The 17,570-nt window shown below is 33.1% G+C and overlaps 2 protein-coding genes across 2 annotated transcripts; one reads left to right on the top strand and one right to left on the bottom strand.

The window, feature by feature from the left end:
• Nucleotides 1-2,581: 2,581 nt before the first annotated feature.
• On the top strand, nt 2,582-4,748 carry HELRODRAFT_66461 (hypothetical protein; the record flags this gene model as incomplete). The annotated part of the gene is made up of 5 exons (XM_009024178.1): nt 2,582-2,800; nt 2,901-3,066; nt 3,308-3,465; nt 3,825-4,010; nt 4,407-4,748. Coding segments are annotated over 5 exons (1,071 nt in total), but the record flags the coding sequence as incomplete, so codon positions are not given.
• A 7,170-nt stretch (nt 4,749-11,918) lies between these two features.
• On the bottom strand, nt 11,919-13,250 carry HELRODRAFT_162100 (hypothetical protein; the record flags this gene model as incomplete). Its single annotated transcript, XM_009024406.1, has 3 exons — nt 11,919-12,476; nt 12,707-12,825; nt 13,223-13,250. 3 exons carry the CDS (start codon nt 13,248-13,250, stop codon nt 11,919-11,921), a joined length of 705 nt encoding a protein of 234 aa, XP_009022654.1.
• Nucleotides 13,251-17,570: the final 4,320 nt, after the last annotated feature.

The raw sequence follows: 17,570 nt of genomic DNA, 5'->3' as shown, positions 1-17,570 counted from the left end.
GTCTTCTGCGATTGTACTTCACATGTGTATTATATATTAATTATTAAATATTCAATGTGTCAGATAGATGTAATCAAATTCCTATACACATGAATTTAACATTTATTATTATTATTATTATTATTAGATTATTTATATATAAAGCGCCCTTTATTGTTCTCAAAGGCGCTAACAATGTAAAAGTTGATTAAATGCGCTAATGCAAAAGTTGATTAAATGTTTCACTTCAATCAAATCATATCATGAAAAGTTTGTCTGAAAAGATGGTTCTTTAGCTTTCTTCGAAATTCAGTAATTGACAACCCACGATCTCGCAAGTCAACCGGCAAATTGTTCCAAATCTTCGGTCCCATAACAGCGAAATCTCTGCAACCAACAGCAAGCTGAGTTTGTCGAATTGTTAATTTAGCCATCTAGTATGTATGCGTGATTATTAAGTAATGTTCTATGTAAAGATTATTTAGCTGTTATTAATTTATAATTTGATTTCATTCATTCAATGATACTCTGTAATCCCTTAAGGGACCGTTGCAGCCGATGGTATTCTTCTATCTCTCCAAAATCCTTTTCTTTCCCTCGCCATCTTCATTGAGCCCAATGTTCCAACCCCCGTCCATTCCGTGATATCATCCATCCACTTCCTCACAGTTCTTCCCACTTTTTTCTTCCAGTCCCTCTTTCTCATCAGTACTTTTTTGATCAGTCTGTCGTCTGTCATTCTGCAAATGGGCCCAAAGATACCCAGCTTTCTTTCCTTGACACTTCCGAAATCATTATCTTTGTCTTACTGCTGTTGATGTGTAGTCCATGGTTTCTTCCACCATCATACGTCAACTCGATCAGTTTCTGTAGACCCTCTGCACTAGATGCTAGCAGATCTATATCATCTGCAAACCTGAGGTCCCTTATCACTCTGCCTCCAATGTCGATTCCCTCAATATCTGCATTCTCCATTTTTTCCAAGGCTCTTTCCAATAGTGCTAAGAACAGTAATGGTGATATCGGATCTCCTTGTCTACTTCCTATGTTCGCTTTGATCCAGTCTCCCATCTATGTACCTACCTTTACCGCCATTGTTGACTCCTCATAAAGCCCTTTCAGCACCCTTACCATTTTTGTTGACACTCCCATACTTCCCAAAGTTGCCCACAAACCTTCGTGCCAGACTGAATCAAACGCCTTCTTAAAATTCACAAAACAATGAAAAGTTGTTTGATCTCTGCTTCCTGCATCTTCCAACAATAGTCTCAACATCAGGATTTGCTGGACTGTACTTCTGTCCTTTCTGAAACCTGCCTGCTCCTCTCCTAAATGCTGCTCTATGTCTTTCTCCAATCGGCAACACGATCAAGATTGATTTACACCAATCTTCTGGCCATTTTCCACTGTCCCAGATTTCTTGGCAGATTTTGTGAATCTCATTACATACAATTGCTCCTCCCGCTTTGATCAGCTCTATGGGAATTCCGTCTCTCACTGTGCTCTTATTGTTCCTCGTTTTCTTCATTGCTTTTATTACTTCCTCCAATGTTATTTCCGTTTCTTCCTCATTGACTACTTTTCTTTCTTTTAAAGCCTGTAACACCTCCTTTGTATACGTGTTTTTATCTGTGAACAGGTCCTTGATATATTCCGACCATCTATCTTTGATTTGTCTTTAATAATCCTTGACGTATATTTTGATTTAATCACCGTCATTTATAGTTCACTGATCAACGTTGATTGAATGAAAAAAGATTAGATTTTTTTTTTTTTACTCAACCACATAGCATTTCTTAAGTCAATTTTGATTTTCTACATGAAATGGTGCTTTTCTTGTGCAAAAACTGCTTAACAATACACTCACAAACCGCCCCATAGACATGCCTTTGTACTTTTATGAAGTTATGGTTAAAAACCATGGATATATATATATATATATATATATATAAATCCATGTTAAAAACACTAGTTTTTTAATCGATTTTAAAAGTATTTTTTCAATGAACCGTCATAATTATCATAGTACCATAAAGTTTTTGATATTAAGTTTGACAATATTATTAGTGCTTGGGTCATTAGATTTCTAAAAATGAATTTATTTTAAAAATGGCGGTGTAGAAATAAAAACTGTATTTTGCCTCAATTAACCAAACAAATGAATTCTTGCGTTTTTAGTGCTCTGAATAGTTTTTGATTATATTTCTCCAATTCTTAAGTTGTTATTTAAAAATTTTTTCTGTAATTTCTTTCTTGTTTTGTACCTAATTTTAAAAATTTATTTGTAATCAATATCAATATTAAATATTATTTAATTAATTTAAATTTTGATTTTTATTGTTATTCTCACCGTCTGTTTGTTTCATTAATTAAATCAATAATTAAAATTTCTATTACAGATTTTTTAGAGTTTAGTAGTTTTATTAGTAATAATTAACAATTGCCAATGGCATTTGCTCAGGTTTGTTTTAAAATGTTTTCATTTTTTTTTATTAATAAGAGTTTAGTCTTTAGTGCTCTTCTTGTCTAGTTTCTGCATTTTAATGTTAAATGCCTAACTTTTTTGACATTGCTTCATTTTATTTTTGACTAGACCCGACTGGACCCAGAAGCCATATTTACTCGTCAGGAACGAATTGGCAAAGGCTCCTTTGGTGAAGTTTACAAAGGCATTGATAGAAGGAATCAACAGACGATAGCAATAAAGATTATTGATCTGGAAGAGGCCGAAGATGAGATAGAAGACATCCAACAAGAAATTATGGTGCTCTCTCAATGCGACAGTCCTTATGTCACTAAATATTATGGATCTTACTTGAAGGTTTTTTTCAGTGACTTTTTAATAAATCTTTTTTCATTTTACTCATTTTTAATTAGTGACTGATAATTAAACTAATAACCATGTAATCCACAACTGACAGGATACAAAATTATGGATAATAATGGAATATCTAGGTGGTGGATCTGCTCTCGACCTTATGAAAGCTGGGGCATTTGATGAACAGTACATAGCTATTATATTAAGGGAACTTTTGAAAGGGCTTGAGTATTTGCACGGTGAAGGAAAGTTGCATAGGGATATTAAAGGTTGGATGATCAATTTGCTTTTAGTATTTTTCTTTATATTTGCGACTTAATTTTTTTATTTAAATGTTTATTAAATCTATCATTCATTGATTATACTGTTTATCTTGTGATTTATAATTTATATACAATTCTTTTTTCAAGATAAAAAAAAATGTTTTTCAAACATTTTTCATTCATTTATGATTGTCATTGACACGACTTTATGTGTAACAACTTCTTATAACATATGACCATTTCACAGCTGCTAACATATTGCTGTCAGAGAAGGGAGATGTGAAGTTGGCAGACTTTGGGGTGGCAGGTCAGCTGACAAACACCCTTAATAAGAAAAGCACCTTTGTTGGTACCCCATTCTGGATGGCACCTGAAGTTATTAAGCAAACCCCTTATGATTGCAAAGTTAGTTTTCATCATATCGAATGAACATTCATCTAATTAAGTTACTGTTTATTTAACCGTACTTTCAAATTATTTTTTGGTTATTTAATTTTTTTGAAAATTTGCAAACGTGTAATAAAAATTGTGGACAATCTATGCGATGTTCATTGATTGGAATTCTAATTTAGCTCAGTTGTTTATGCTTGTTACATTCCTGACATTCCATTAAATCTGGTGAGACGATTTACTTGGAGAAGATAAATTGATTGACACATGGCAGTAAATATGTTATAAGTATACGAACATATTTTAAATTTAGAAAGTAATCAAATGAATTATTATTACATGATTACCCTTAATAGAAACTGTCATATTCATAGGCTGATATATGGAGTCTTGGCATTACAGCCATCGAATTGGCCAAGGGTGAACCGCCCAACTCAGACATGCATCCAATGAGGGTCCTGTTTCTCATTCCCAAGAACAACCCCCCACAACTCACTGGTGATTACAGCAGGGCCTTTAAAGATTTCGTCGAACTATGTCTCAACAAAGAGCCTGAAAACGTTAGTACCAAGTTTTTACTTTCAATGTGAGCAGGGTAGAAAAAGAGAGAGAGATATAAAGAGAGATAGAGAGAGAGAGAAAAAAAAAAGAGAGAGGAGAGAGAGAAAAAAATTCTTAGAAAGTTGTTTTTATTTATAATTCAGTTTATTTGGTGAAAGTTTTGGTGCCCCAAAGCAGTTATTATTAATTAATTCAATCAGGGATTGTTTAGTACACGTCGTTGTAATGCGTAATGAATGAATAATGCAATAAGTAAACAAGTACTGTGTTGAATGTTTTGTATTGGACTAAAAATAGCATAAGTAACATGGTAATAGCAAGCCAAAGAAACATTAGGAAGCAAACAAACGTAATTATGACCAGCCATAATGTTAGCAGCATTTGCATTAAAACAGAGACCACAAGCCAAAGAGCTATTGAAGCATAGATTTATTGCGAAATCAAAGAAAACATCTTACTTGGTGGAGCTTATTGACCGATTTAAAGATTGGCTGAAAGATCACGACAACGATGGAGAGATGAACAGATATGATGAGGAAGATGATGATGACGATGATGAGTTAGTAAATATTTATGCATTGTTTAATTTGAAAAAAATTTTCTTTTGTTTTTCTTTTGCAGCACTAACAACTGTGCTTACAAATTGTTCCATATTAAACTGCAATAAGACTTTCATTCCACAAAAGGCTGTAACATCCAAAGCACATGACACACAACACGAACGAGTACTGCTATAAGTGTTTGATAGTTTTTAAGTTTTGAGCAGACAGCAGTTGAACCTTGTCAGTGTGCAATGACAATGTAAGACATGTTGCACTTACCATCTGAGCTAACTTTCCACAAATATTTTGCTTCAACTATTCTAATAATGTTTCTTACATTTTTGGTGATTAATTCTTTGAATGATAATTCAAAAGGAATAGTTACATTTGAGATTGAAAATTTGTATTTGACAGTGAAAATGGTTGCAACACCCCTTCCAACACTGTTGATTGGGTTTGGGGTACGGTCAAGTACAAATCAAACAACAAGAATGATAACAACAACAACATCAACATCAACAGTAACAACGACAACAGTTGCAACAACGTCCACAGTTTTAATGCCAAGCATACTTTCAACAATTCTTCTTCAGACAACATGGTATGGTTTGTTTTATTTTCCAAATATAAAACTTTATTTTAAATGTTTAGTTAGGCGTTTAAGTTTTATTAAAAGAATATACAGAAATTTGAATTTACTGTTCAGTCGTGATATACTTTAAAATGTAAGAGATTTGTTGAAATTACCAACAGTACTAAACTACTAAATAGTAACTTACTCAATGGTTGCAAGTGGTTTTTGATTTGTGATAGGCAAACTTACGTAGATGAAGATTATTCACTTTTTAAATTTTTTAAAATTAATATTAATGAAATAAATTAAGAATTATTTTTATTTTTCACCTAAAGTTTGTTATCTTATTAATTATTAAATTTTTTAAAATGTTTAAAGCCAACAGAAAAGCATGATAATACTAAGAATACACAGTTACTGGATGATGAGGTTCAATCATTCGTTCGTTCGTTCGTTCGTTCGTTCATTCATTCATTCATACACATTCATTCGTTCGTTCGTTCGTTCGTTCATTCATTCATTCATTCATTCATTCATTCATTCATTCATTCATTCATTCATTCATTCATTCATTCATTCATTCATCCATCCATTCATTCATTCATTCATTCATTCATTTACTTGTTCGTTCGTTCATTTCTCCTTTTATTCACTTCCACAATAATTAATTGAGCATTTAAACAATTAATTTATTAATTCATTCATTCACTCGTCTTTTTTAATCAACCATCTATCCACTTTTTTATTGATCCATTAAATAACTTATGCAACGTCTCCAATATGTTTTTAATTTTCATTAGAATTAGCTAAACGTTTTTTTTCTCATCTGGCTAGTCTTTATTCGCATCATCGTTCTTCTGTTCATCTATTTTTGTCAATTTTTACATTCTATCATTTTGGTTATTCATTCGCTCATCCAATCTTTTGTTCAATTCACTGTTTGTTTACTCGATTCTCAATCATTCACTCAATTTCAAGTGTTCTAAACTGTTTAACACTGCTTACTCTTTTATTTATTTTTACTTTAATTTGTCTATTTATTTGGCCATCTAGTTCTTCAGATGTTAATTTTTCGATCTATTTTAATCCAGATTGATTTAAAATGATTAAATATATGTTTGTATGTATGTATGTGCAGGTATTTTTGTTTGTGTGTATGTGTATAGTGTATGTATGTATGTATGTTTGTGTAATGTGTCTATATATATGCATGTGTGTGCAGTGCACTTATTATGGTTTGATTGTATGGTCTTGTACGGTCTTGCATTATAAAAATATTGTAAAAAATTAAAACCGAAGTTAATGTTTGTCAGAGCAGGATTATTGAGAAGTTTGCAAAAAATAATTTATTCTCATTTGAAAGTTTTTTTAAAAAAGTATTTTTTTAAAATGTCACATTGAACAGATTCAACGGTTGAAGGCATTAGGAGTTTCATCAGAACCATCATCACAAGGCCATCATGAACTACTACTACTACCACCACCGTCGTCTTTTGCGTCATCATCATCATCATCATCGGTAGAGTCATTATCATCTTCATCATCGCCATCATCATCATTAGATAAAGAGCCAGCTATCTTCTCATTAATAAAAGAAGTACGTTGGCTAGAATGATGATAATGATGATTGTAATAATAATAATAATAATAATAATAATAATAATAATAATAATAATAATAATGATGATGATGATGATGATGATGATGATGATGATGATGATGATGATAATGATAATGATGATGACGATGATGATGGCGATGATGATTATTGCAAATTTTATATTAGTGATGATTGTGGCGACGTAATAATGATAATGTTATTGATGATGATTGAGATGAGAAGTTCGATGATAATAAGGGTTATGGCTGTTATGACGATGAATATTACAGAGCGTTAAAAATGTGATTAAAAGGTTAAAAAGTTAAAAAAATTTAACATTCAATATACAGGCTGCTGTTAACCAAGCAAATTTAAAGTCGTTGCCATCATCGTCGTCGTCGTCGTCCTCCTCATCATCATCAGCTGTTAATGAGCTTCAGTCCATATTACGAAGTGTACATTCATCGTCGTCGTCGTCATCATCATCGTCGTCGTCATATTCTTCCTCCTCATCTACTTCATCACTTGATTTTCTTGATAGTTTTCTAGTAGAATTGTTGACAAATTTCGCGAACAGATCCTTTTCTAGCTCTCAAATAAAGGACGCCGTTGATAGATTGATTAAAAGAAATTAGATGAATGAATGAATGAATGAATGAATGAATGAATGAATAAATGATGAATGAATGAATGAATGAATGAATGAATGAATGAATGAATGAATGAATGAATGAATGAATGAATGAATGAATGAATGAATGAATGAATGAATGAATGAATGAATGAATGAATGAAGGAACGAACAAAAATATGAATGATTGAATGAATCAATGGATAAACGAAGAGATAGTTAGACGACCAGATGAATTACTTTATGAACGATTGAATAGATAGGTGAATGAATGAACGTTTGAATAAATGGATGAATGAATGAATGAATGAAGTATTAAAAAAATGAATGATAGATGGATGGACAAGTAGGCAAATGAAGGAATTAATGTTGGAAGATTACAAATTCAATTAAGCCAAATGAATTATGATTGAATTGAAGAACCAAACATGGCTGGCATATGAAAATGCTGCCACAGCTTTTAAAATTTCATTTTGCGATCTTTAATTTGGTTTCCTTAAAAATATTTTTTTATTAAATTTTTTTTCTCACCTGCTTATCTACTTATTATTATCTATATTATTGTTTCATTCAGTTATAATTATAGTAAAAGTAATAATAATTATAATAATATTTATGATGATGTTGGCGATGATAATAATAATATTAATTATTATTTTTTGTTTAACTTATTCAATCTTATAAATAGTGTGATATACATTTTTTGCTTAGTTAGTTTTATTAAGATAAGTGTTTGTTTGTTTTCTTGTTTGTTTGCTGGTTGGTTTGTTTGTTTGTTTGTCTGTCTGTCTGTTTGTTTATTTATCTGTTTGTTACCGAAAATAATATTATTGTCTGCCGTTTGTGTAGTGTAATGTGACCATATTACTACTTTTGATTAATTAATTAATTTATTTATTCATTCATATTAAATTAATTAGCCTTTCTTTATTCGGCAGAATAAGAGTACGTCTCTACCGGCCATAATGTGATTCTCTGAATCACTAAAAAACACCTTAGCTCGCAATATTGTCTACTGGGATAGTAATTGCACTAAGTTGGTTTTTAAACTCGGACCCCTGATGAGTCCTATATGGGACGAAACGCGTCCAGCCTAGAACGGGTTAGGTCTTCACAGCAATGCACCTTTGGTCTGGGTGAGAGGTGGTGTACTTCGTGTACTCGTACTGGCCAATCATACCTGCGTATATGTATATGTATATGTATATATATATATATATATATATATATATATATATATATATATAATGTATGTATGTATGTGGTGTTCCAAATGTTGCATACATAAAATGAATCAAAAAACATTACGTTCTGTTATATTGGGAAAATTATTTGAAACAGGAGTAAAAAGTAATTTCTCACTTGCACCTTTATGTTTTATGATTATACTCTCTCTCTCTCTCTCTCTCTCTCTCTCTCTCTCTATATATATATATATATATATATATATATATATGATTTTTATATTGTATTAAAAAACCTGCACACACACTCACACACATACATATATACACACATATATATACACAAACAAACAAACACACACGTCATTAAAAATCATGATTCTTTAGGATTAGTTACTGTTTGATAATAATAATAATAACAATAATTATATAATTAATAATTTTTTATTGAAATTAATTGATAGCTCATTGTAATATTGCGTATAACAACGCTTTAAACGGTAACCTGTATAATTTATTATCTGGTTTACAATTTTTGTGGATTACTTATCCAATGTTTTAGAGTTTTCATCAGAGTAATAAATACTAAAACTGCTGTTACTAACTAACTATTAACATATCTTTGAATACTTCCGCTTTCATAGCTACAACATCTTGCGAAATAGGGTAGGGTTAGTATTATTTTTTACTCTCAGTGGAACTTACTTTATGCCAAAATTAACGGTGTTAATAATAGTCAATTAGCAGACGTATAATTATTAATTGATTAATTAATTAATAACCTGATTAATATTATCGTATTAGGAGCACTGATTATTATTATATTATTATTATTATTTTTTTATGAGCGTTTCTTCAACTGTGTTTTTATTGTATTTACATATATCGTTATTACTGTATATATCAGCATAAGACGGACTGGTATTCTTATACATTAGTGGTATTGTTGTATTATTATGCAGCCAGCAATATTTTATTATTGTTATTATTATTATGAATACTAATAAATCTTCTCAGTTATCTAACAATATAGAGTCGTCTTCGGCATTGATTTCATTATTCTAATGCACATCAGCATCAATCATCACTTGATAAGTAAGTCGAGTGCACAATGTGAATGATGTGTGGACACACACACACACACACTCACACACACGCACACTCACACACACACACATACACACACACAATCACAAACACACGCGCGCGCGCGGCAGTACTCATACAAATAGGCATACATATACATTATACACACATGTACAAATAGTCATATATGCACGCACATGTCACACACACGTACATCACTTTTATCAAAGTGTGCAAGAGGATCGATAGAGCTGTGACAGTGATGCGATTTGTAAATGTTTCGTGTCTGATGTTTATTTATTTATATGTGCCGTGTGTTTGTGTGGTGTGTTTGTGTGAGTATGTTGTCAGATGGATGTTTAAAAATGTTGATTAGTGCTTTATGGATGGTCAGAGAGTTAATAATAAAATTTGATAAGCCAGTTTGTTGAATTGTTTTTTTTAGTATCATTGCATTGTTTAATATTTATAAATCGTCGTATCACCACTGAATGGTAGAAACATAGTCTACAACAGTGGTGTGGTGGTAGCTTCGAGTTTTTTCAAAGCGAATCCAGGTGATCAATTTTCATTTGAATCTTTCATTTTCATCACTGCTTATTCTGTTTGAGCTAGCTTAAGATATACATTTTCACCTGACAAAATGTTATACTCATCCTTTCAATCCATTCTGTTAGAACACGTACATCAGATACTAACATTTTTCCTGATTACTTCACTTCCAGTCAGCTACAGGTTACTCAATAAATCGTTCATGTATCCGTCTCCAGTTTTTTGTGCACCATTCTTCATGAAACAAGTAAAAATTTTTTTCCATCTGGCAACTCTAATGAAAATAATCTAGTCTGCGTCTGTTTGATGTAGGATACGTTATCTCGCGGTTCAGTCGAAGTCAGGCCACCTGTCCACACAACTGTGAGTGAATTGGTTCCTAATTTTTACTAATGTTACAGTTATTTATGTGTATGTTTGTGTATGTATGTGTATGTTTGCTGAATTTAATTTTGTTTGGGTTGGGTGGTTTTAGTTAAGTGCCATGGAAATAGTAAAAGTAATGGCAATATGTTGTTTGACTGTTTGGTTAGCTGACTGGCTGGCTGGTTAGTTGGTTGATGTAAAACTTGCGATTGTCCCATTTCTTTCTGTGTAACATTTGATTGTTCTACTTCTTTCGAGATATGGGGTGGGATATGAAATATTATGCATCGTGTGTTCTTTGACTGTTTCAAGGAAAGTATTGGCAAATTAATTTACTTTCACACAGACCTATCGATCCTCTTGCATTGTATTGATCCGTTTGCTCTTTTTTTTTATATTCTTCCTACTGTATATGGTGTATAACCTTCATTATTTATTACAAAAATAAACCATCATAAACCTGTTCCTTTGAATAGCACACACCACACAATCTCACATATTACACAAATACACACAGCTGCAAAACCTACGCGGGTGTATGTTTCACATGATAATTATAAAAATGTATATAAAGTTGAGAGGTGCGTCATTTTTACTTCCAAATGAAAATTTGAATGATTGATAGGAAAGAAAAATGGTTGATGATTTGGATGTCTGTTTCATGAAGTTAATTAAAGCTCACGAATGCCTGCTATCTTTGTTAGCTACTTCAGTTACATTTCATTTGATTATTTCAGCCATCACGTATATTTATAATTCGTTTCATTTATTTTATTTACTGAATAAAAATATGCCAAAACAATTGAGAGGTCTTTTGTTTGTTTTTTTCGACAACTAAATATGAATAGGGGCACCAATGAGCTCGTTGTTTTTACATACATGAGTGTAATCAGGTGAGTTTGAGTGCATGGCAATAGGGAAGGTTTTTTGCTTTATTTATGTGTTTAATTAATAGTTTGTGTACCTGTCCTTATAATTGATGTTGATGTATATATTTTTGTTTAAGTGTTTATTTAGATGTGTGTGTTTGTGTGTGTGTGTTTGTGTGCATTTGTGTTTATATTTGCTTGTGTGTTAGTGTGTAAGGAGTATTCATTCTAACGTTTTTAAATTTTGGATTTTGTAAATTCGAATTATTTAGAAGATGGAGATCTGTCAACTGTTGTTTTGTATATACTCTATATTCCATACGTACGTAAGCCAACTCTTCAATATATCTATGGCATATATATATATATATATATATATATATATATATATATATATATATATATATATATATATAACTAATTACAAAAAAGATATAACTAATTACAAATATAAAAAATATATATGTAACTTAATTCATCAAATTTTGTTATATTTAAGAAAATTAGACTTTAGTTTCGGCAAAAGTCAAGCAGATGAACTTCAATTCGTTAACATTTCCGACTTGAAGAACGTTTTTGTGACGAAATCGATTGCCTCCATCGTCGCCACCGTCAGAAGCAGTAGTAGCAGTGGTAGCCACACTAGCAGCAGTAGAGGTTACTACACCTTTACTTTGCGAAGCTTCTACTTGCCTGCCACAACCCACGTATTTGTGGGTTCCTTCATAACTAGTGTTTGTATAAATGATGGGAGGCGTTCTCAAGATTGCTTCATCGCGCCCCATAAAACATTTCATCGCATGGAAGCAAGCCTGCCTTGCTTCCATGCGCGACGATGTGGTCAGTGATGAGGAATATGACAGTATGTCTAGGAGCGCGTATAAAAACTGTTGCGTGATGAAGATGAGGACGACGACGATGAAGAAAATGGACGCCAATGAAAGGATGGTCAACAGGTGTGACGTTACAGATGTCAGTGTATCCACATGTATGTCGTTCCATTGTTTCAAGTCGTGTGATGATGCTCTTTTTGCTGTTGATGTTGGTGACGATGGTGTGTTCTTGGTGGTAAAGATGGTGTTTTTGTTGGTGATGGTGGTGTTGCTTCAGTGATGATGTTAAAAATTAGATTAGCTTTGATTTAACAATATGCCGTTGATAATGTGTGTGATAATTAGAAAATTAAAAAAATAAAAGAAAGTACAAAAAAATTAACGAAGCGAACACAGATGACATCGCTGCATTATAAGTTCACTCTACCTGAAAAAATATCATCAGTCCGTAGAAAAACTTGTTTGCACGGAAGAACAAAGTTGGAGTCCTCATGAACTTTGTGAACATCATGCTCGTCGAAACCACTGCTATCGTCGTAACCATCGTCCCGAAATGAAAGGATCGTCCGTTTTATTTCTGAAACAAAAATAATTTATTGAAAAAATGTTTGTTCGTTAAATAACGATTTGTTTCAGAGTCCAACTTTGAAATTACTTTAAATGTTGCGATTATTTTAAGAACGGAGTTCATATCGCTGATGAATGCAATCGACATCGCTTGAATTTTTGCAAGAACTTTTCTAGCAGTCAAGCTAATTTAATAACTTCTTTTTCGTGCTCAGCAAAATCATTGTACATTCATCTACAAACTTTTACGAACTTCTACAATTTCCCAAGAGAATTTTGCGAAATGTTTTTTTAAACGGGCGTTTCAAACGTTACAAAAATGGTAAAAATTTTAACTTGAAATCTGACAATTCAAGTTTTATTTAAATAAAAAAATATCAACCACAGTCGAAAAATGAAAGTTTTACTTTTTTCAAAATTTAATCCCAATATCATCTAAAAAAACTCAGAGATAATCTATTCAAAGTGAAGCCACGATGTAAATCGACTGAATTTGAATCTATCATAAGCAACTACAAAATTGGAAGCATTGCTTCAGACTTGTTTTTAAATAGAATTAACAAAATTTAAATAAAAATAAGTCACCTAAACAAAAAACGTAGATGGCCTAGCAAATGTTTTTTTTTGTTGCAAACTAATTATGCTGTTTCCATGTTTCAGTGTGATAATTTATTCAAAATAATGTAAGAATATATTTTGTGAAAGAATTGAAGGATTAACGTGATATTATGATAACAAAATACACTGCAATTGAATTGTTATTGTCCGATCTGTTATTTCATTCTATATATCTGATAATATTGAGTTAAAAATTGCATTAAAAAGTTAAATTTTATCAAAAATGGACTAAACAAACGTATAAATATATAATGATTTCAATTGAAAAATTGTTCTCAAAGCAATTTTCTACTTTTTCCTTCAATTGTTTTTTGTATGCCATAAGGGCATCAAAGGACATTAAAAATTTGCTTGTTTTGTCTTAATTTTAAAAATTTTTTTAAATTTTCCTCCGAGATAAAAATATTTAAAACATAAAAAAATGAAATCAAAAATTTCAACTAAAAAATTATTTTAAATTATTAAATTTTTAATTCCAATAGAGAGGAAATGAAAAAAGTGAAAAATTGCCGTTTTTAAGTAAGGTCAGTTCGCGAAGATCATCTTCTTCTTCATCCAGGAATATTTCATGATATGATGACAAGTGTGGAATGCTGCTGCTACTACTGCTACTGCTACTGCTAGTGACGTTGTGGTTAGTGCTGTTTCTGCTGCTGTTGCTGCTTTTTGAGTTTTCATTCGCCTCGTTATAACCATCGAGAAAGTACTCAAAGTAGAAATCCATTTCGGCATCGCTGGCGCAAACGTCGATGTCGATTACGTCACCGAGAAGCAGCCGAATGATGGAGTACCGACAGGGTGCCATCCCTACCACCCACGTGGATGCTGTGAAGCAGAAAAAGATAACAGAAAGTTGAATCGTTAAGTTAAATATATAGCGGTCTCTTTTTAGCATCGGATCGAGTGCAGACACCACACATCTGCTCTTTGAAATTAAAGTCAGCTTGGTGCCTTTATTGAAATGTGATTTTTCTTCCTCCAATACTTGCTCAGTTAGCAATCTGTTTGTGCCTATTAAATTTGCGAAAGATTTTAAACAGAAACCATTTTCGATCCGATTATTGGCTCCATTCGTTTCGCTATTTGGTTTTGGAACTTGCAGAGTTTCTCGTGCGTTACGATTATTTACAATGTTAGTGCTCGTTTTTTTTCTCTTTTTAATGTTATCATCATTAACTTCACTGTCATTGTTGCTGTTTTCATTGTTGTTATTTTTATTTGCGTTGTTGTTACCACTGTTATTAATGTTGTCGGAGTTGTTGATGTTTGTATTACAGTTGTTGTAATTGTTGTTGTTGCTGCTGTTGAGCAGTCCCCGCAGGAAGATAATGCTCTGGAGATGCGTGCAATTTGAAAATAGCTGGTCCAACAAATACGTGGATGAAGCATGTAATTTGGAGAATTTATAGGCTGTCAAAAGGACGTCGATTATGAAGAATGTAACTCTTAAAATTGTCAATTGAAAGCGCGAAAAAAATAATGGAAACATTATTTCATCATCACTGTCACCATCATCACCATTACCACCATCGTCATCGTCTTCGTCGCCGTAAAGTTCCTCGGGGTGGATTTCGTTGTAGTTGTTAATGCCGTTCTTGACGACGTCATCATCATCATTTTCATCTTCATCATCGTCGTCGTCGTCCTCACCATCTTCATTGTTCGAGACGTCATTATTAGTGTTTTTATCGCGCTTGTAATCTGCTTGGATGGTTCTGATGTGATTGTTAGACGGCGCCCAACGTGACGATGATGATGACGAGGATGATGATTTTGATGATGATGGTGATTTCGATGATGGTGGCGACGAAGCGGATGTTGATGAAAATTGTGAGGGCGATGAAAGAGAGGATGATGGTGATGAAAATGACGAAGAGGGAAAAGATGATGAAAATAAAAAGGCTGAGAACTCTGAATGTGGTGATGACGTTGATGATAAGGCCAATGAGGAAGATGGAGATAAAAACGTGCTAGGGTACGACAACCAGTATGAACTGGAAAATAATGAATTTAATGATGATGGATGTAACGATGATAAATGTAATGACGATGATGATGGTGATGAAGACGACGACGACGACGATGTTGTTGATAAGGATCGATACGGAATGAATTTGTAATGAGACGAGTTTTTCCTCTCCAGCAACTGTTTCAAATTCTTATCTCCACTTTCCGCGTTGTCATCGTCGTCGTCGTCATCTTCACCATCTTTTTTGTGGATCCTGCCGCGGCTACATTCGCTTCTGAAGCCTAAAATGCGGCGCTGGCAGATACGTCGGTCAAATATCTTCCTCTTGTGGCTGATGTATCGCTGGTTTGATTGACTTACAAGGCTTTTCAGTCTGATCGATATTAAAGAAATAAATTTGAAATTTAGAACAATTGAAGAGAATAATTGACCAGATTGTTGATGAGTCAAATTCAATGAAAAACACGCTTCATTTTTATTTGCGATGAATAAATGATAGTTAAATGAATAAACGATGATCTCTGCATTATGAATCAATATGGATGGAATAACAATTTTTCAGCAAAAGTGAACATTTGAGAGTTTAAAAATATTTTTCGTCAATTTATTCATTACAACCTGATAGCCTAACAAAAGAAAAAATGTGTGATAACAGTGAAATGATAGAAAAATAATATTTTTTTATAGAGATAATTAAGTAAATAAAAGTTTAGTATGATTCACATTATTTTAAACCTTTCTTATAAACATCACCTGTTATAAGCGACGCTGGAGACAGCTCTCCAGCCATTGGCTAGAAAGATTGGAGTAATGTTGAAGATGTTCAACGTTGATTGGATGTCTCGTCGAGTAGCCGGCCAAAAAGGTCTGGTCCTGATGTGTTGGTCAGCGTGTAGGAGGCTGATGACGAAGTAGGCGAGGGGGTTGTTTATGAGGATCTCCATACTTCTGTGTAGGTGGGCTTTCAACGTGCTGACTCTTATCTTGAAGAGGTTTTGTGGTTCTTTGAATGGTTCGTTCAATAGTTTTAAGGTGAGGTTCTTGTGCATGTTGTCAACTTTCATTATTGTTGATGTCGTTTGTTTAAATGAACAGTTGTTGATGCTGTCGTTGATGTTGTAACTCCAGCTCATGTTGTTGATATGTGAACTATTGTTGTTGTATTTTTCGATGCTGCGCAAGTTGTTGCAGCTCTCGAATTTTCGCCTAAGCAACTGGAGTACTTGGAGACTGACGTCTGATTTATGCAGTTGGCATTCATGCTGTGGAACCATCCTCATCATCATCAGCGTCGTCATCGTCGTCATCTCCATCATTGCATTGTGGTCGTCTTTATTTACGACATCCAGATAAAAACGATATCCATTTCTTAGCTGATGTTGTTGTTGATGATGATGTTGCTGACGATAATAATAACTGTGGCGACGATCACGAGGATGATGTTGTTTTGGAGTATTCTTCTGATGTGTTGTTTGTTGCTGGCCTGGTTGTCCCTGGTTGAACTGGTGATGATGAAAAAGAAGAAGATGATGACGATTTGACTGAAGACAACGAAAACGAAACGCTAGAAGCAGGACTGTTGAAACAAGCAGAAGACTGAACGTCATGGAATAGATGGAGTAAATTACAAACAACATCAATCGTTTGCGTCTTGTTGACCCACTACAATGCTTGGATATTTTCTGCTTGCATATGTCCTCCTCGTTTGCTGCAGATGATGTTATTTGTATGGATGCCGTGTTCCTTGCCTGGAAGCATTCACTCGTCAAGACGGCACTGTTGTCGTTGTTTGTTTTGTTGTATACAATTTTGTTGAGTGTGTAGGTATCAACGTATGCGTTTTTTGATTTGTGCAAGTTTTCGCGACACAACTTCAACAAGCATTTGCAAATTGCCAAGCTTGTCGCCACGCTCGATAGCAACAAAATTGTAAACTCGTTAACATGTTTGTTGTCAGAGAAGCTGTCGTTGTCTCTGCTGATGTTGTTGTCTTCGGAGTTGTACTCATTTTTGTACCTGTGATTGAACTGATTTGAAAGTATTTGTTCACTTGGGCTCAATTTCTTCAACCAGTGCATTTCTACTGATCTGGGTTTATTAAATTTATCGAAGTGCGACTGTTCAAGTTGTTGATGATGTTGTTGGTGTTGTTGGTGTTGTTGTTCATT

Source organism: Helobdella robusta (assembly GCF_000326865.2).
Source record: "Helobdella robusta unplaced genomic scaffold HELROscaffold_4, whole genome shotgun sequence".
Taxonomy (NCBI): Eukaryota; Metazoa; Annelida; class Clitellata; order Rhynchobdellida; family Glossiphoniidae; genus Helobdella; species Helobdella robusta.
Note: the sequence above shows the minus strand (reverse complement) of the source record. Positions and strands in the feature narration are given on the sequence as shown.